Source organism: Filicampus tigris, chromosome 18, assembly GCF_054856515.1.
Source record: "Filicampus tigris isolate MCC_2025a chromosome 18, RoL_Ftig_1.0, whole genome shotgun sequence".
In the NCBI taxonomy this organism is placed as follows: Eukaryota; Metazoa; Chordata; class Actinopteri; order Syngnathiformes; family Syngnathidae; genus Filicampus; species Filicampus tigris.
This window is the reverse complement of record NC_141234.1, coordinates 6,972,249-6,990,876: the sequence shown is the minus strand read 5'-3', so window position 1 is coordinate 6,990,876 and position 18,628 is coordinate 6,972,249. Positions and strand designations below refer to the sequence as shown.

General features: G+C 43.9%; 2 protein-coding genes across 4 annotated transcripts in view; both read right to left on the bottom strand.

Moving 5' to 3' along the window:
* trit1 (tRNA isopentenyltransferase 1) overlaps window positions 1–10,071 on the bottom strand; it is a 29,142-nt gene extending 19,071 nt beyond the window's left edge. For all 3 annotated transcript variants that reach the window (XM_086015289.1, XM_086015291.1, XM_086015292.1), the window contains exon 1: window positions 9,885–10,071. In XM_086015289.1, coding sequence (XP_085871415.1) covers window positions 9,885–10,043 — 159 coding nt within the window. In that variant the 5' untranslated portion in view covers window positions 10,044–10,071. The remainder of the gene's footprint in view (window positions 1–9,884) is intronic.
* Window positions 10,072–10,361: 290 nt separating this feature from the next.
* On the bottom strand, window positions 10,362–18,191 carry myclb (MYCL proto-oncogene, bHLH transcription factor b). The gene is made up of 3 exons (XM_086015228.1): window positions 17,951–18,191; window positions 16,624–17,301; window positions 10,362–13,187 (listed from the first exon to the last, which is right to left on the bottom strand). Exons 2-3 carry the CDS (start codon window positions 17,258–17,260, stop codon window positions 12,409–12,411), a joined length of 1,416 nt encoding a protein of 471 aa, XP_085871354.1. The 5' UTR covers window positions 17,261–17,301; window positions 17,951–18,191; the 3' UTR covers window positions 10,362–12,408.
* Between the last annotated feature and the right edge of the window lie 437 nt (window positions 18,192–18,628).

The window sequence follows — 18,628 nt, the reverse complement described above, 5'->3', positions numbered from 1 at the left end:
AGCCGAGAAGGAAACACAGAAAGGGGAGAAGATATACTCCTCATTAAATATTTATTCCGAAATTCATCACTGACCAAGAAGAAGTCAGTAAACTGGTGATACCTTCTGCTGCTGTTAATCAGATCATCTTAAAGACACAAGCCAAATTATGAAGACATCACATTTGTCACGTGCAGTTCAGCCTTTTCATCCTATTGTGTACCCTTTTAAATCTTACACTGAACAATTGTTCACCAGGAGTGCTTCCTGTCTGGTTCGTCAAAAGGGCTTAGTCACAAATGACATAAGAATGGCACCAGGCAGGCAGTCCATTTTTAAGAAACAAACATGTGCAACTGCTGTCACCAAAAAAGGAACACCCAAAGTGGTGCTTTTAGAGATGCGTTTACCAGTCAAAACAAAGATTTTCGCCTGCAGGTGAAGTTCACTGAATATAGACTGATGTTGTTCTGCTATACTAAGCAGATCATTTCGTGAAGCCCCCCACGGCAACAATTCCTATTCAAACTCATTTGATAACTAACTTTTATAACCCGCTGCAAATAGTTTGCCATTCACAGCCCAGTTTTTCTTAACCGGGGACTCGTAGTCTTGCCTTTTTTTTGTTGCTTAAAAACAAAGAGCAATGTAATTTCATTACCCTTTAGTAGGGCATCTAATAAAAAGTTCAGTATTTTATTGCATTATTTTTCAGCAAACATACTCAGGCAACAAAGCTCTCTTGAAAAAAAAAAAAAAACTACTCCATAAAACTTGGAGGACAAACTTTGCTATAATGAATCAAGTCAGGCAAAAACTGACTAATGCGTTTTCCCCTCTCAATTTGTTTTTCTATTCTCTGTATGGCTTTTCATTCATGGGAAAAGATTTGAAATGATTTATTTTTGTATAAAATCACAAAAACCTGGCATGTGAAACCAGGGTTTGTCGACTTTTTACTTCTGCTGTCTGCATGTGTGTGTGCGTGCACTCTTCAGTGAGTGTGCAGCATGATGGGGCAGAGCAACCCAACCTGATAAATTATTCACTGATTCACCGCACGACACCACTGTCAGCCACAGGAGGAGTGGATGGATGCACGGATGAATGCATGGATGGATGAAGGGATGTTTGAAGCTTGACTCTCTTTTTTTCCAAAAGGCTAAGAAAGTTGGCAAGACAGAAGACGAGGAAAAAAATGGCGAAAAAGCCGCAAGAGCGGCTCGAGTAGCGCTGTGTACTTGTTACCGAGAACAGGATGCTCCCTATCCATTTTCACACGTTATCCATCAGCACGCCTCTTTCTTTTTCCCTTTACTCACCATCGTTTCTGACACAGATCTCTGCATCTTTATGCAAGCCAATCTTAAAAATGAAAATTCCAATATCCACGTTAAAGAGGACGTTGGACGGAAAATTGACTTTTTGTTTGTTTGTATACAAATAGTTGGGTCGCTGGAGTGTCTACCCACCGTTGACGTGAAATGACTGACGTAACTGTTTGGCTAATTTACAATATTCCACCCAACACATTGAGCTTCTCTGCTCATGAATTGGATGCTAGGCTGTCCAAAGAAACACAATTTCACTTTCACATCAAAGAAAAAGGTTGAGTAGAGCTACTATGGTAGCACAGATTAGCGTTAGCTTTTTCCTGGCTGACAGCAGCCACTAACCTTGTCCAAACCCGTGAGCTCTTCCCTTGGTCGTCACGGTAACAAAACCGGTACTCTCCATTGGCCCGTGAGAAGAACGGGGCAGGGTGAGCAGTGGCTCATTTGCATGAGAGAGGGCCACCCGCTCAAAACGGGTTGAGTTCAGAAAATGAAAGCTGTGAACTTATTTATTTTTTCTTACAAAGACATTATGAGTATTAAAACACTTTGGAAGTATTTTAATTGTGAAAAAAGGCCATATAATCAGTCAAAGGGAGGACCAGCTGACCTCCTTCGCCTTTATATGCACGTGAAAGCCTGAATGCGATAAGACAATCAGCTCCGTGTCTGGAGTTCACGAGGGCCTGCGGTGGGCCGGCACTGGCCAGCCGTACGCGCTGCGCGAAACAGCTGTTGCTTTGGCACATGGTGGAGGAAGAGCGAGAGAGAGCCATAGAGCGAAAAGGACAAACATTCATTGAGAAAATGAAAACAGGATTCAGGATGAAACCACAAGAGGATGCAGGGGGGGAGATAGAGCCAGCAGGCTTCACAGCACTACGGTTGATTTCATAGGGTGAGCTAATGACGATGCCAAAGATATTATCTCGCTTCCTGTTCTTTACAATAAGAGCATTTTTGAAAGTGCTGAGGGCAGACGTGACTTAAATGTCAGCTGACACCCTTTGTCCCAGTACTTTTTTTTTGTTTTCTTCTTAAAAATCAGCTCCAAAGAATCTATTTATTACTATGGCCCAACTGATTAATCGGCCGGATGATTTAATCGGCAGAAATTAGGACTTTTTAAAACGGGAAAAAAAAAAAAAAGGTCCCCAGGTTGAAATTCAATCCAGTTCCTCCGGTGGTGACGTAACCCAAATTTGTCCAAAAGTCAGACCTCGTAGTAGTAATTACAGTAAATATTTGTACCTAAAACACTTCTGGGCCATACATGTAAAACAATTTGCTAAAGGCTTGACAAATGTTAAAGCGTCATATTTTTCACAATGAAAATCACTATCGAGCACTTAGTTGGGACCAATAAATTATAATCGATCATGGGTCCTCCTAATAATAATCATAACACACGTAGGACAATGAAAGCTCTTGAAAATAATACCAAAACCTGCTTCTTAGGCGGTGCAGTTCTAAAATGTGAAAAATCAAGAGCTATCACAAATAAGCAGAAAGTTTGTTAGCCCGTTACGAATTAAGAGGTTTAAAAAGTCACTCTGTGTTCTGCTACTTTCCTTTCATTTCCAACTACTCTGCAAAATGTGAGGAAAACCTGAGCAGTGCTAGGTAAATTCTTGGTTCATTTTACATGGAATGACCTTTAAGTGGTCCTTTATACAAAAGCTAGTGGCCGCTCTGGTTCTAATGTTTGCATCTTACCCCTCAAGTACATGATTATTTCCTCCCCCCCTCCGTCTTCTCGCTCAAAGCACCACCCTTCAACAATTTAATCCTTCCATCTCCTCTCTCTTACTCTCTGTGGGGAATGGCCCAGTAATGCCAGACTAATAAATCATTCATGCCGTTGTCCTGCCTCCTCCTCCTCCATCCATCCTGCCATGCATCCACTTCTCCCTCACTGCGTTACTGTAGCAGCCGCCGCACCCCGGCGCTGCCTTTGCCGCTCAATGAAAGCGCACGAGCGTGGAGGACAGAAATGGGAAGTTAATCAGCCCTGTGTTTTCGCTCCGTTCCCACACGGGCTCAGATAATTCATCAGAAAATGTGATGTCGGCGGAGGCGGCGTTTGAATTTCAATCTAAACCGACACGTCACGAGCTCAGACAGGTCCTAGTCACCGTTGGCGTGATGGCGGGAGGGGATAAGTGAGTGTGAACTGGAGGATGCGTTTCATACGTCGACAAGTACGCGTGAGCACAGCCTCCACAGTGTAAGGACACTCAACACAACCAGTTGCTCCTCCATTTGTGTCCGGAAAAGCGAGAATTTCATTTTGCATCGTAATTGGCTATCATTAAAACCCGTTGTCCGTTCAGACCTTGTATAACCAACAAGTCATGCCAAGGAGGGAAAATGGCTTATTGTCCCAATCTGTATATTCTCACTTCGGGGTGTACTCACTTTTGTTGCTGTGTGTTGAGTTATTTTGAGAGAACAGTAAAGTTACACTGTTTTCAAGCTGACCACTTTGCATTGCAGCAAGTGTCATTTGGTTAGTGTTGTCTAGGCATGGGCCAATATTAAATTCTGATGGTAGGATAACCAAGAAAAAATATCACGGTATCGTGTTACCATTTTTTTTATTTTTTTATATTTGGGTAAATAAACAGCATTTTATTCCTCATTGAACACAATTTACTTTATTTTTAAACCAAATAAAGAATATTTGGGCCAGAAGAAACGTGCACCATGTTAAGTGTAAATAAATAAATGCCACCATTGTTCTTCTGTTTGAATTCTTCTTAGTAAGTCACAGTGTCCCATCACTGGTGAGCTATTTTTAGAACAGAACCTCATGTCGTCCTTGGGGCTAACTAGTACCCGCTGGCACCAATATTTTTCCATTTAGTTTAGGACAATGCACATTAACAGAGCAAAAAGGCATCTGTGTTTGCAGTGTCTCTTTCGTCTTTCTCCCTCCCCCCTTCTCCATGTGTAACTCAACTCTCCCCTCTCTGCCCACCGAGAAGGATATTAAAAAACAGTTAACTGGAGGCAATTACCTTACATCCCCTCAAAAAACAGCATTAGCGGTTATTGAAACCTTGACTTTTTAAAACCACGGTAAACCATCAAACCGGTAATCGGCTCATGACTAGATGTGTTGAATAAACTGATAAGCAGCTGGTGTGCTGGTGCGCACCTCCGGATAGTAAAAAAAACAAAAAACCATGGCCAGTCATTCCACATGCTAATTTAAAGCTCTGCAAGCCAACTGATTACATGAGTCGGCTGTGCTGCTGCATGTTTCTCACACATTCAACACACGGTGACAAATAGAGCTCTTTTGTCACTAAGCTCACATAGAAAGCAACGCAGCAGCTCTTACGTCCAAGCATGCGTAAAGTGAATGGTCAGCGCCCACCAGTGCCTCCCCGTAAAGGCCCTTGGACACACGCATGACATGTTCAATTGACCCATTGGACCCTCGAGAGCACAGCTCCCTGCCCACACACACAGAAACACTGCCCCCCCCCCCGCCAAGACAAGACATTTATTTTTGGATCACAATATGTTGTTAGTTAACACATCACACACATGACTGCATGTCATGAATGAAAATTACTTTTTTTTTTAAGCAGGCGTGTGAAAAGTTGAGTAATCCCGCCAGCTGCTTAGTACATGGTTGACCAGTATCTGTTGTTGATAATGACATAATTGTCCGCCTCTCGCCCAAAAGTCAGATGGGATAGGCTCCAGCTCACCCGTGACCCCAATGAGGACAAGTGCGAGAGAAAATGGATTGATGGGTGGATGAGGACAATTCAGTATACCAACCATTCCAAAAGTATGATACAGTCAAACTGCAGACTTAAACCCACACACACGATGAATTACGAAATGTAATTACGAAATACGGAAATATTGAACTGATTTAACATTTACGATTGTCGGGCCAGACTGTTACGGAACACATCGGGAAGCAAAGAAAATCACTCTTGACACACTACACAACACAGAATAAATCACTCAGGATAATCTTTCACAGACATCTGAGAGCTAACTGGGCCTTTGCAGTGTTTGATCAGGCTAGATTATCGGTATGTGTGAAGCCCACTTATTAACCCTATTTTTCGTAAGAGGGGCCGGACACCTCTCAATATGGCGCAGTGCAGTTCGACAACACCAATGCCTTAAAATAAGCGATCTCAGTTTGCATACCAGACATGATGATCCAGCATTAGACTGGTGTTGACAGAGCCTGTTGTTACAGCTTTGATGTTTACTTGGGCTGGATTTACACTGCATGGTTCAAGTGATCCAATTCCGATCTTTTTGCCTCTCCTGTGGCTCAGTTGGGGTATGTGTCATTTCAGCGTGAAAAGAATTTTGAGAAAGCCTAGAATCTGATCAGAATCAGGCCTCTTCCAAATGTGGATTAAGAATTTGATACACAAGTGAGTGCAGGGTAAATGTGCAAATCGGATATCCCCTGGCAATGCGACACAAAAAAAAAAAAAACACTTAAAGAATACATCTGCTGTAAATATTAACTACAGTAAAAGCATAGACCTTTAAGAGGTGTGATACTTTTTAAGCAAAATAATTCATAAGAGTGGCCAGTGAGTTGTCCACTTGTCACGGAGCGAAGTACACAAAAAACGGGCCTCATTTAGCGGTGCGGTTCGTGTAATGCACTAGTAACCCAGTTCCATCTGAGGGCTGCGTGCAGTTTGATGAATGACCGGCTAATTTAGGCCTCCTCCGACTTCCTCTCGATCAGCTGATGGGCGCCTGCGAACATTTCCCATCGTGTTTTTCTGGAAGCCTCTGAAAGACCCTGCTCGGCTCCCTGAACCCCCACATCGGGAATCGCTTGTTTGGTTGAAAGTACAGTCAAACATTGTGCGCGTATGAGTGCTATGGATAGCATGTTCATTTAATGAGGGAATAATATCTCCCCTGCGTGTTCAATGAAGTGTGCGTAGAGGGGGCACGAAGAGGGGCGTGATTGGAGCACAATAGGAGTGTTAGGGACTGTGGGAACCGATTCTATCCAGGACAATGGGCACTTCCCAGCGGCCATTCACTATCAGCCGCCGGGTCCGCGTAGCGCGGCGCTGAATATGCACCAGCTCAGCACAATGCCGCTTTCTCCCAAACAAGCCTAGACTGTTTCCTATCCCAAAGACAACACGGGCCAGCTCGAACCCGCACACAGTCCTCATTTTCACGTAAACAGCCTCAGTCTCTCCCGTCACGTCCGCATGGCGTTTTTTCCGCCTTCTCTCGACCCGCCGCGCGTCCTAACGGGCGGGTGGCAACAAGGCCGGGGATTGTGGAGCGAGGCGCGCCAACTAGGCCACTGTTTTGTCTCCCCTCCAAGAGCCACTGGTCTTCAGAGATATTGCGGGCAGCAGAGATGTTATTAGCGTAACCCAGTTTAACCCAATAGCAGGTGACTCCCACTGTCAAGGACATGACAAAAACAGCAGGAGTGCGGGGTTAAAAATAAGTCCGCGGTTATGAGGCTAATGACAATTATTGGAGTCAGAGCGCGTGCGACCCAGACGCTAGCGGAAGCCGTCATGTTGCTGCGTTTGTGCCGGCCCTGTGGTTGCCGGGGCGACGGAGCTTGACAACCAAACAGAGAGGATGGGCTAAGGAGAATAGAGAAAAGCGCCCGAGTGCTCGCGTGGGATGTTTCTTATCTATAAAAACACACACAGAAACAAACAGTGGCGCACACACAGACACACACCAGGCGTTTTCTTGGCTCAAATTGAGGCAGAGGTGGTACCATTTCGATCGTTCGCACAGGTGTTTCTTCTGTGAAGCACTCACATTCGTCGCCTTGAAAAATATTTGCCTATTTTAGTATACATTTCCAAAAAGCAAAGATCGTGAGGCATGGTGCTCTTTCAAGAAATGTATTTTCTACAAACTTAGACGTCCGCATTAGAAGAGAAACATTTACCTGTTTGAAAAATATTGGACGGGCCAACACATTGGCATTGGGGAATTAAAAAAATAAATAAATAAATAAATAAATAAATAAATTTTAGGGGTGACTATCAGCTGTTCCTGATACAGCGCCGCACCTTTGTTGTAACAATATAACCCAATGAGTGCAACGCTGGAAATAACAAATAAAAGAAAACTGTAAGACAAGGTATCACTGAATCTGTATATAAGCAATCAAAAGTCAAGTAAACATAATAACTTTCAAATAAATGTCATAGCTTGTGTCATTACGAAAATGCATTTGCACAAATAAAGGCCTCTCCTCAGATAAATAATTACCTCTGTTAGGCGCTTGGTATGCTCTACAATTGAGATTAACACCGCCTGGCCACTAAATGAGGAAATAATGTCCTGATATTGACTGAGGATTAAATATTAAAACAAAAACAATTACATTCCCAGCTTCCCTTTTCCCAACCGTCCCCATATCTGCCTTTGGATGTGCTTTTGGTTCTCTGGCTCTTGTCGGCATAAATGTCAATATACAGGTGCACTCCAAATGTCAGGAGCTGCTGGTTTGAGATGCAAATTGGAGCAAGTCAAGTCAAAAAGTTCACAGTTAAGAGACACGTGGCCTTCGTTTTAATAGACCAGATCCAGGATGCTCTGGTTGCCATGGTAACATTACTGTCTCCATTAAAATGGGACACTCCACTAATTCACACTCGCCTGTTAGTGGCATATTTCTACATTAATTATCTACACGGGAAGCAAAATAATAAAATGTCTACTGATGTAGTTGAAAAGTAACCTTACCTTAACTTCCACCACCTCCAATAACATTCCAGACCTTTCTATGTACCATTTGATAAGAAGCTTTCTCCAGCGTCAACCCCACGAGCAGCTTCACCACTTTATCAAAATCTTTAAAATCTGAAAATCTTCCATCACGATGTTATTCACATCCAGCCGGCGCTCTTAACATATAGAACATTTGAACTAGAGTGGTGCCTTGAGATACGACTAATTTGTTCTGTGAGCACATTCAAAACATACATACCTGTATGCACCACAGATCATCTTTCCTCATTGAAACGAATGGAAATGTCATTTATCTGTTCCAGCACCCCATAAAACAAACATGCAACAAATTTTTTGTTGCATGTTTTTGATAAGAAAAAGTATTCTTCAGTACTGTGCTACAAAATGCAATAACATATATAGTATATATATGTTATATATATATATATATATAACATAAATATAACATAAATAGTACGTAAACACTTTAACAGTTTGCTCATCCTCATTTAATGCTTAAGTCATTGTGCTGCTCATTTTGGTGTATGTGCTTTGGCCACCAGGGAGCAGTATATACACAAAGATGACAGCTCAGAAAGCAGCAGTAATATTTGTTTTTTTGAAGAGGATAAAGAATACATGCGAGTACATATTGTTATATCGTCTGTCTACATGTATTGCTGTACCCTTTGTGTCCAACGTTGCTGAAAGGGTTATAACATCTTGACATCTACATCTACATCTACAACGGTTTGCGGTAAGTCGGGTCACTTGTAAATTGAGGTAACATTGTATATCAAGAACCACAAAAAAACAAATATTTATTCCTTCTTTGCAGGGTGAAGTATTCATTTAATTGTGAAATAGCTAGCTAGCTAGCTAGTATATAAGATGCTAGAGCAACAACTTCCACTGGATTTTTTTAAAAATGATCAATATTGTTGAATGAATAGTCCACCAAGGACTTATATGAATGGACTAACAATGCCACTTATGTTCTGTAGCGAGAAGTGAAGCCATTGGCTGCCATCTTGCGTTGCCTCTTTCTGAGTTTACCAAACTTGAATACATTGCACCGCGGCATTTTCATGTTTTCTGTCCCTACAGCGAAAATGCTACAGTTCATTGGTAAGAATGTGATTATGAATTTTCTCTTGCAAATGATATGTTCAAGTGCTGCTCAAAGATTCGTCTGCATCATGTTGTCAGACCCATGAACACTAAAATGAAAGCCATCAGGACGAAAATTGCTGTGAAATGTAAATCTAATGTTTGGAAGCCACGATTTACGATACTGAGATAATATACCCTGAATGGTTGATGCAAATAGTGAGGTTCGTTCTTTGCGGGGCTCTTACTAGTCTATACAGGGAACCTAGCGTAAAACATGCACTGATCAGTGTTTTAAGCGAAAACCTAACAGAAATTGTACCAGTGGCAACGTATGATGGCTGCCTTTGGCATCGTCTGTCCATTTGTCACGTTTGACGTCATCCTGAGAGTACATAATGTGGCATTAGAAAGACCTGTCACAAAAGAACGAATGTATCTACTTTTTCCACTTTTTGTCAACTTTTGTGGTATAAGTCAATTGAATAGTGTGCCTAACGCTTTTGCCGTATTTGTTTTCAAATTCGTTTCTAGGCGCATTCAGGACAAGCGTCGACGTAGGTTGTGTTTTTTCCTTTTTTTTTGTCTTCAATGACGCAGCAACATTCAACATTTTACCTTACCCAGGAGGGGAAAATATAGCAAAACCCGTAACTATATTTGTTTGGGTGAGTATCTGTCATTTTCTGAGCCTAACTTGAGCCTGTCACTCCAAACCCGCGTTGTCACGCTTCCTACCTGCATGGAATCGGCGCTAATTATCTCTCCCCGCAGTCGTTTTCCGATCTCAATGGCCAACCTTGACTTCCCGGTGCCGGTGGCTCCTAAAATAACCACCAAAGACGGCGACATTGCTGTCCCCAAGGCACACTTCATGCTAAGCGTGGACGCCGCCATGATGCCTCTCTCGAACCAGGCGGCCAGAACGCGCATGCGCGAGCTGCGTAGGCAAGAAGGTGGGGCCAGGTTGCTGAGCAACAGACAGCTGTTGCCACGGTAACGGTTCCTCGTGTGGTAATGCTTGGAGAGTTAATGGTGTGACAAATATATTCACATTAAATATTTTTATCGTAATTAAATTCATTCATACAAAATGAAAATAACTTTTTCTCTTTCTCATATATAAAGACCTGATTTGTGTGTCAGCTTTACAAATGGAAAAATGAAAACGTTCAAGACTGACAATTTTGACATGAGTGTAATAAGACAAAAGGGTCCAAATATGTCAATGAAATTTATTGATTTTCCGACCAACTCTTCATACATATAGGCTTATGAGGTACAGAAAATAAAAGTGCTGAAACAAGGCTCATAAATCACCAACTGCAAAAGTATTAGTAACGTCCACATCTGGCAACAGATACAAATCCAACATTTAAATAAGTGATGAGGCTTTCGGAGAACAGAAAACGAGGGGCAACTGGTGGTTTGTACTGAACTGATGAGCGGAGCGATGTGAAAAAGCGGGGAATCATTGATTCAGGAAAACTGGGGGTCCTGAGGTTGTTACATACAGCGGGATATAAGCGACAAAACTATTCCTGAGTGCTGGCAAAGACAGAACATGCTACACAGAGATATTTTAAAGTTGCTTCTGGACTGCGGGGAGCAGCAAACATGCAAAACGCAATAACAATAACATCATTAAGAGGCTTCCTTCCCCACCAAGACGGTGCTACATCTCCAGGGCCTTTTAAATCACACAAATACGATGTGTCCGCATTCAGCACACAACCACCAGGAAAGCCCCTGTCAGCTACATTAACAAAAAAACAGCTCACACTGAACACAGCTCTGTAGGAAAATAGAGTATCAAACTTTGTTAAATGACTTTTTTTTTTTCAAGCCCAAGACAAAATGCAAACAGGGAGGCATTGCTGTGTGACAAGGTGATCCATGTTCAGCATTGTGTTTTCTTATTTCTTTTATTAACAAAAATAGAAGCTTTGAGATATCTCTGAAAAAAGCCAGTAAGCTTTAAGATGCAAATGATGGGGGGGTAGGCAACAACCTTAGAATGAATACAGTACACAGCTCTGGTTTTGGTTCGAAAGGAACTGTACAGAAACGGGTTACTATGTACACATAACGGGATCCCCTGCAAACTTCGAAAGGCTTCTTCTGGAGGCATCCACGGCCGACAAAAAGAAACATTTACAAATAGAATTAGTCAGCAAGAAAAATCGAGATATATTTCCCAAAATGGATGACAATCCAACAAATAAAAATGAAGCAATTCTCATCGGAATTTCTTTTGGTTGACAGACTGAAGCCGACATTTACCTTTTGGCTGCTTTCCATGGCACAATAATCGTACAGATTCTAGTTTGGGGGGGGTAAAATTGAATAAAAATAAGTGATAATGCTACAAATAAGTTGCACTTGAGCTACTCATGGTCACAGCCTGACATCATGTATTTTATAGGGGGGGCTTGAGGGCTGTGGAGAATGGCACAAAATGGCACAGAAATAAGCTAACTTTTCAGGGGGCGGGGGGGTCCTTCAGTCTGTCTGGATCAGACATCACATGGAGCCCCCCCCCCCTCCGCCCATGCAGCACTTGAGTGTCTAATTAGCATGGGACAAAAACACCCCCCCATAATTAGTGATATTGCCTTTTTGAATGAACCTAAATATTAATTTGAAATCCTCAAGTGTGTCCAATGTTTCAGTATTTTCTGCACAATTTGTTCCTCTCTAACGAGAAGCCAAATGGCAAAATTCCCAACATGAGAATTTCCAAGGACGCCCACTTCTGCCTTTCTGTGAATCCCCCAGTCCCCACATCCCTCTGGGAACCAGTTTGAAGCCTCATAATAGATCAATTTAGGCACCTTGGTTTAACGGTGAAGACCGGGAAATTTATGGATGCCGTTCAGCTACTTTCTTGTAGGCCGCAACAGAGACTGGAAGCGTCACAGAAAGGCATAGGACATTCTTGGGAACGTTGCCATTCATCTGATTATATTGAACAGTTGGCCATTAGGGTTCAAATGTTCAAAGGTCAAATTAAGTTCACCCGGAAAGATTTTGACTTTTTGTAAACCGTGTATGGAGATATGTAACATAACCAAGGACCTGTGTAGTCTAACGCTTGCTATCCTGACGGGTTTACAGCCTTTATCTATCACTCAGAAGCTGAATGTGCAAATCACAACAAAAAAATTTAAAAAAAAGATGAAAAAAAAAAAAAAAATCCACCCGCACAATTCCAACGTGTCTTGATGAGCGTCCTTCATTCCGTTTTCAGTTCCGGGAGCGTTCAGGATCGCTTGAGCTGAGCCAGCCGCTGCAGCAGCTGCGCCTGCCTGGCCTTCAGCTGCTTCCTCTCCTGAGCCTTCTGCCGCTCGCCGGCGTGCAGCTGCCGCAGGTACTCGGTGGCCCGCGTCAGGATGGCCACCTTGGGTGTCTTGGGGCAGTCGGCCAAGCCGGGGATCTCGTCCCGCAGCGACAGGAAGCGTGAGCGCAGGTCGTTGCGGCGCTTGCGCTCCAGGAAGTTGTGGGCCTTGCGTCGGTCCGTGTCCTCGCAGTCCGACGACTGGGGGCTGGAGAACGGCGGCGGGGAGTGGGAATGGGGCGGCGAGGACGAGGAGGAGCAGCGGGGCGACGATGGCGACGCGGGGGAGGTGGGGGACGACGCGCCTAGGTCGGGAGACTCCGATCGGAACCCGGACGCCGCCACGTGAGACCGTCTGCAGTCGAAGTTCAAGGGGGCATGGCCGAGCCGGGGTTGGTGGCAGTGGGAGTGCTGACCCGGCTGGTGGTGCACTGGGGCCGAGGCTTCATGCCGAACCCTCTTACGAGGCAGCGGCTCCACGGACGATGGCGGCAGCGTGTCTGGCGACGGGGCGGCGTAGTTGTGCTGCTGTTGATGGATGGAGATGTGGAACCGCTTCATGCAGGGGTCCAGTGGGTCCGCTTGCACCGTTATGGTGGCGGGTTTGCGGCTGTTGACCAGCCGGCGGGGTTTGCGTTGCTGCTTGTGCTCCACGGTCACCACGTCGATCTCCTCTTCGTCCTCGTCTTGGTCATCCTCGTCATCTGGGATCACAACCAAGACCAGAATTAACACTGTGAACCCTTTAAAGTGTCTTGGTAGGTTGGTGCTGCGGTTTTGGTTAGCAAAGAAGTTAAAACGGGCTTAGCACGTGACCATTTAACACCAGTGTGGGAAGAATAGCGTCAGATAAAAGTTACAGCCTGTACCGGAAATGGACGACACACCTGTTGACTAATTGGGGCATGGTGTCTATTTGCGGGAAGGCCACTATTTAAGAAAAGACTGTACGGTAAAAAAATTGAAATTAATTGAAATGCCGTTCACACGGACCGCAGCTAACAATCCGCAAAAAATTCTCAGTATAATTTATGAAAAATTAAAATAAAATCAATAAAATTGGATTATCTTTTTAAAAATAAAGTATGGCTGTACCCACTTTCGGGAACCACAAAAAGAACTCTCACAGCTCCTCAGATTTGTTTTATTTTTATTTATTTTTTTCGGGGGGGATTAATGAGTAGTAGAAAGTAGAAATTCCTCACCTTCATTCATCTAGACAAAGTTAAAAAAGGTACTCGGGTGGAAATGAGCAATAATATTCTAAGCTGCACATGATCCCTCACTGTTTTATTGATTACAACAGGAGAAGGCTTTTTAAACATGGAGCAAAAGGGTTTACCGAGACGCCAATAGACGGAAATCTTGAGGGATTTCCTCCGCTCTTGTAAATTGAAACGCGCTTTTAAAGTAATTGCACCTCGGCGGGATTTCACTGCTCGGGAAGTAGTAATCTCTCGAGGAAGAACACCATAAATAGGGGCGAGGAGTTTGAGGGAGGTGTGTCCAAAGGAACAACATAAAAACACTTGAGTGAAACTGAAGATTTAGTCCCAGTGATTATTGCTCCTTTTTTTTTTCTCTCCTCCATCTCATGTTAAATCGCTGCTTGGAACTCGCGTCAAACAGAATTGTGCAAACCCCATCGACCGACTCCCAGCCCGGGGCCGGCGCTGATCAGTCCGATGCCAGCCCACTGACACAATTGGCGGCGCGGCGTGTTGAATGGAGGAATGCAGCAACAAGTCCCCTTTGTGACATTCCACGCGCCATTATGCACGGTCTAATTTCAACATCACATGCTCGCCTACATCCCGAGCTCAGTCGTACGGCTTCAGAGAGTGGAAATAGAAAAGTAGGTCTCCACTTAGGGACATATTATGGAAAGTTGACTTTTTAATTGCTCGTTTGCCAATAGTCCAACCCGAGTGCGGAATGAAATTGGTAAATCTTTTATTCCCCTTTTTTTCTGAAAATGTCTCTGTGAGCGAGCCACTGTTATGCAACTAGTGCAATTTACAAAGTAATGCTTACACACTTCACCCATAACTTGGTAGCTACGCCCGCCTAAAGTCCCGAGCCACTTTCAAGCCACGGTCGGACTACACTGTCAAAACACTATCATGTCAAAGTCAAAAGGTAAGCAGAGCTGCATTTAGTTTTGCCTTTCTGCACAGATTGTCCGGTGAAGTTGACAACGCGGGAATTGATGTTTGGCTTTGTCTAAAGCATGCGCCACATGATTCCCGGACAACTGTTCCACAGGAAATAACCACTTAATTGGTCCATAAATTTGTTTACTTATTACAAATAATGACTTTTTGTTTAACTATCTATGCCAGCGACATATAGTCATAGGCAGAACAATTAAATCCTGTTCCACTTGATGGCAAAAGGTTCAATTGTGTATCCACCACCGGTCAACAGAATAGCTGAATGTTCAAGTAAATATACCCAGATTTCACAATGAGGAAAAAAAATTGGGAGTAAATTGAGATTATTATTTCAGTGTATGATATGGATGGTAACCAACTTCTGTGAATGATTGAAAACTACACCTATTTGCTGTTTTTGGACTCAGGCTTTGTAAAACATATAAGTATAGCTTTGGCGCTATCTTGTGGCATCTTGACGCAAGGAACTATGTTGAAGTGAGTTGAAGAGAATGTAGTGCTTTAACGCCATCTCGTGGCATCTATAGGTAGTTATAAGACTTCTTGAGGAAGCATCAAAGACTAATTTTTGCTATTCTGTGCAGGGCTTGGTCTCTTTTAGAACATGGTATTTGTACATAGTAACACTGCATACACCAATTGACAAGGATAAAAAGTGTAGTGAATGAAATGCTGCCTCCATGAGTGAAATGGCTTTTGACCAAAGCATTTCACAGGCACTTTTGTAAGAAACCGAGGAATTGTTTGTTGAAAGTGTAAATACATTTCCTTTAAGCCAGGTGTAATAAGAGGCTTGCTGCTTCTTCCCTCCCTGTTGCATCCCCAATAACGACTTATCGACTTGGCGTCAAGTGCAAGACGGCACTGCAGAGGTGCGCTGCCGTCGTCATAAGTCATTGAGGAACGAGGGGTGGGGTGGGATTGGTAGCAGCTGGTCCGCTGGTGCTGGGCCAGGCGGCAGATGTTCAAATGGGCCCCTTGGAGCATGTGTTGCATGCACCAAGGTAACGCATTGCAGTCATAGACCGCGCATGCATTCTTATTTCCAGCTAGAGCGGAGCAGCAAAGCTAAATATTGACTCCCCGCTTGGTCTCATCATGTCCCATAAACAAAAAACAAAAAAAAAGCTTCCATTTTGAGAGAGACAAAGACAGCATTAATTCAACAATGTTTATTATAAGTTGTACTTTGTAGTGGTGTTGAACTCCACATTTTGGTTGCCTGATTTAGCTAGATGAGTTAAAAATTAAATGCGTTAACTTGGATAACTTGGATTTACTAGATGTAGTGCCTTTCAAGGGACATATGCCAACTGGCACTAATTGGCTTTTATTTATTTAATCTGTTCCAGCTGCACCAAAAACAATTTGTCGTCATATTTTCAAAGTCAAGAAAATTAGCAGTATTGTAAAATTGGAATGGAAACCTAAAAAAAAAAAAATGGCGGATTGAAAAAGTGTAATTAAGTTAGACACACTGTACGTACGGTAGTACGTCAATGTTGTTGTGAGCCTTTCATGGGCGTGGCCTAGTAAGAAGGTGCTGCAGACCCCCGCCCCTAAGTGGCAGAAGCACACTTCACAACAGTCGGTGACCATCAATTCACAATGGCTTCCTTGCAGTGGAAGGAGAAGATCAGTTGTTGGCAGTAACCATTAAGCTGGTTCGCCAGAATCCATGAATAAAATCCACTAATGAAGAACAAGGGAGGACAATACATTAGATATGGTCTTGTTTTTTGTTTGTTTTCCTTGTTTGCAAGCTATGTGAAGATCAAATTCTTGAGAGAAAAAAAAAAATCCTGTTAAAACATTATGGGCCATTTTTAAGGTGGCTGTACTGAATTAACTGCATTTCCATGTACTGCATTTCAAATGGGAAGAAAAAGAAGGATTAAGGCATCACTTATTATATATATTTATTTATTATTATTATTTACGTAAGAGTATCGCTGTACACACTGACCTGATGAGTTTGTGTGGGACTCCGAGCCAGAGGAGACTTGCTTCTTGCAGCCTCCGCCCAAGGGGAAGGTGAGCACTGCGGCCGGGTCCACGCAATCCGCCACCAAACAACCGAGAGGCAGCGCGTCGGCGGGTACAGCCTGCACCCTGCCCGGGGACGTGCCGGTGACCACTTTGGTGGTGGCGGGGGCCCCCTTGGCCTGGCAGGGGTGGCAGCGCTCCCCCACCACCCTCTCGAGCTGCCGGCCGGCTGAGAAGCCACTCCACATGCAGTCCTGGATAATGATGGAGCTCAGGTTCCCCACAGCGTCTGTGGCCGGGCTCACTTTGCAGGGGAGGTCCTGCTGCTGCTGTTCGTCCTCCTGCCCCAGAAATTGCGACACCCACTCCAGCTTGTCCCCGAGCGTGGGGCACACCAGCCCGACCCTGCCCAACCCCTCAACTGCCCGGATGGGGGACCTGGGCGGGGTGGGCACCAGTTCAAATTTCTTCCATATGTCTTCGCTGGGCGCCGTGGACTTAAAGAAATCCTCGTCCGGGTTGTGGTGGTCGTCGTAGAAGTAGTGCTGGTAGTGGTCCAGGTGGTCCATGTCCCAGTTGTCATAGCGGGACGCCGCAGAGGAGCTGATGCCCGGCATGAAGGTAGTGTCTGGGTGGGCTCACTCCCTGTTCCCTCGGTCTGCAGACAGAGAGAGCACACTTTGACTGAATCTCCTTCTTGTAGGTATAATAAAAGAACTGAAGCCCACTACCATGCATTCAAGAACTGAAAACTTTTGATAATTCGACCCCCATACTTGTGCTTATTATCCACTATAATCAAGACCTGAACCACTTTCTTGAACATGCAATCTGTCTGGCTATTCCTAAAGTTAGGTCAATTAATTCTGCCAAGGAATTAATTAAATTGAAAGAAAAAAACGCCCTCTATGATATAGTCACAAGCCAATCACTGATAAGGCAAAAAAAAAAAAAAACGTGGCCTTTTCCCCTTGCTGAGAACTTTCAAGTTTCGCAATGTAGTTTCATTACATAAGAGTGTTTTATAGTAGTAGACGGTGGCAAAACAGAGAGTGAAGGATAAGAGGGAGTGGGGCGGGTGGGAGCTGGTTGTTCAGCTGATCAGCAGAAAGGTGATTAAATTAGAAGGCGGTGGATCAATTAGCGGCGCAAACTTGAGACGCGGTTCGCTTCTCCTATCAATTAATTAAACAAGGGCCCGGTGAGGTCAGACGCTGCAGCTGGGGGAGGGGGGAGGGGTGGCTTCAATTAACGTCTTAATCGGCGTGGGAACGAGTTGAAATTTTTTTTGTTGTTGTTTTTTTTACCTGCTGTGCACGTTGAAAAATCTGCGTGCTCCTTCATAGATCCTCCGTAAAGCAAACGACCTCAGCAATGAGCGTCAAGCGGCGCATGCATCCGGGTCGCTTCTTCTTCCTCTTCTTCTTATTATTATTTTCTCTTCCGCCTGCGTTGTAAACAGTCCTCAAACAAACGCGGTGTCAAACTTGCCGCAGTAACCACGCGAGCTCTGGCTGCATTCACTTTCTTTAGCAGACTGGCGCGCAGTGTGATTTCTCGGGAAAGGACATTTGGCTATTATGCATAAGAAGGCGGATCGTAGTAGGGAGGCCACGCCCACCATTTAAAGTGACAGTACACCCAAAACAAATGGAGGAGTCCTGTTGAAAAAAAAAATTGCATAGAGATAGACTGAACATTTAAACCATTTGAATCGGTCAAAGAATGCTGAAATTTACTCGTACGACTAGAGAAGGGCTACTACGTGTTAACTAGTATAATTTTAGAGTGTCACTACGAGTATAAATAACATGCAGATGTCGATGTCCAGCTTGAGGTCATACTAGGAAACCAAAAGTGGCCCTCTTAGTGGTAAAGCTTTATTTGCAAGACATTGAGGTTCTAGTAGTGTGCTGAATTTTTTTACTAGTAAGGACAAATAGCCTAGGAGTACCTAAACCTTAAGGAAAATTCTCAATACGCTG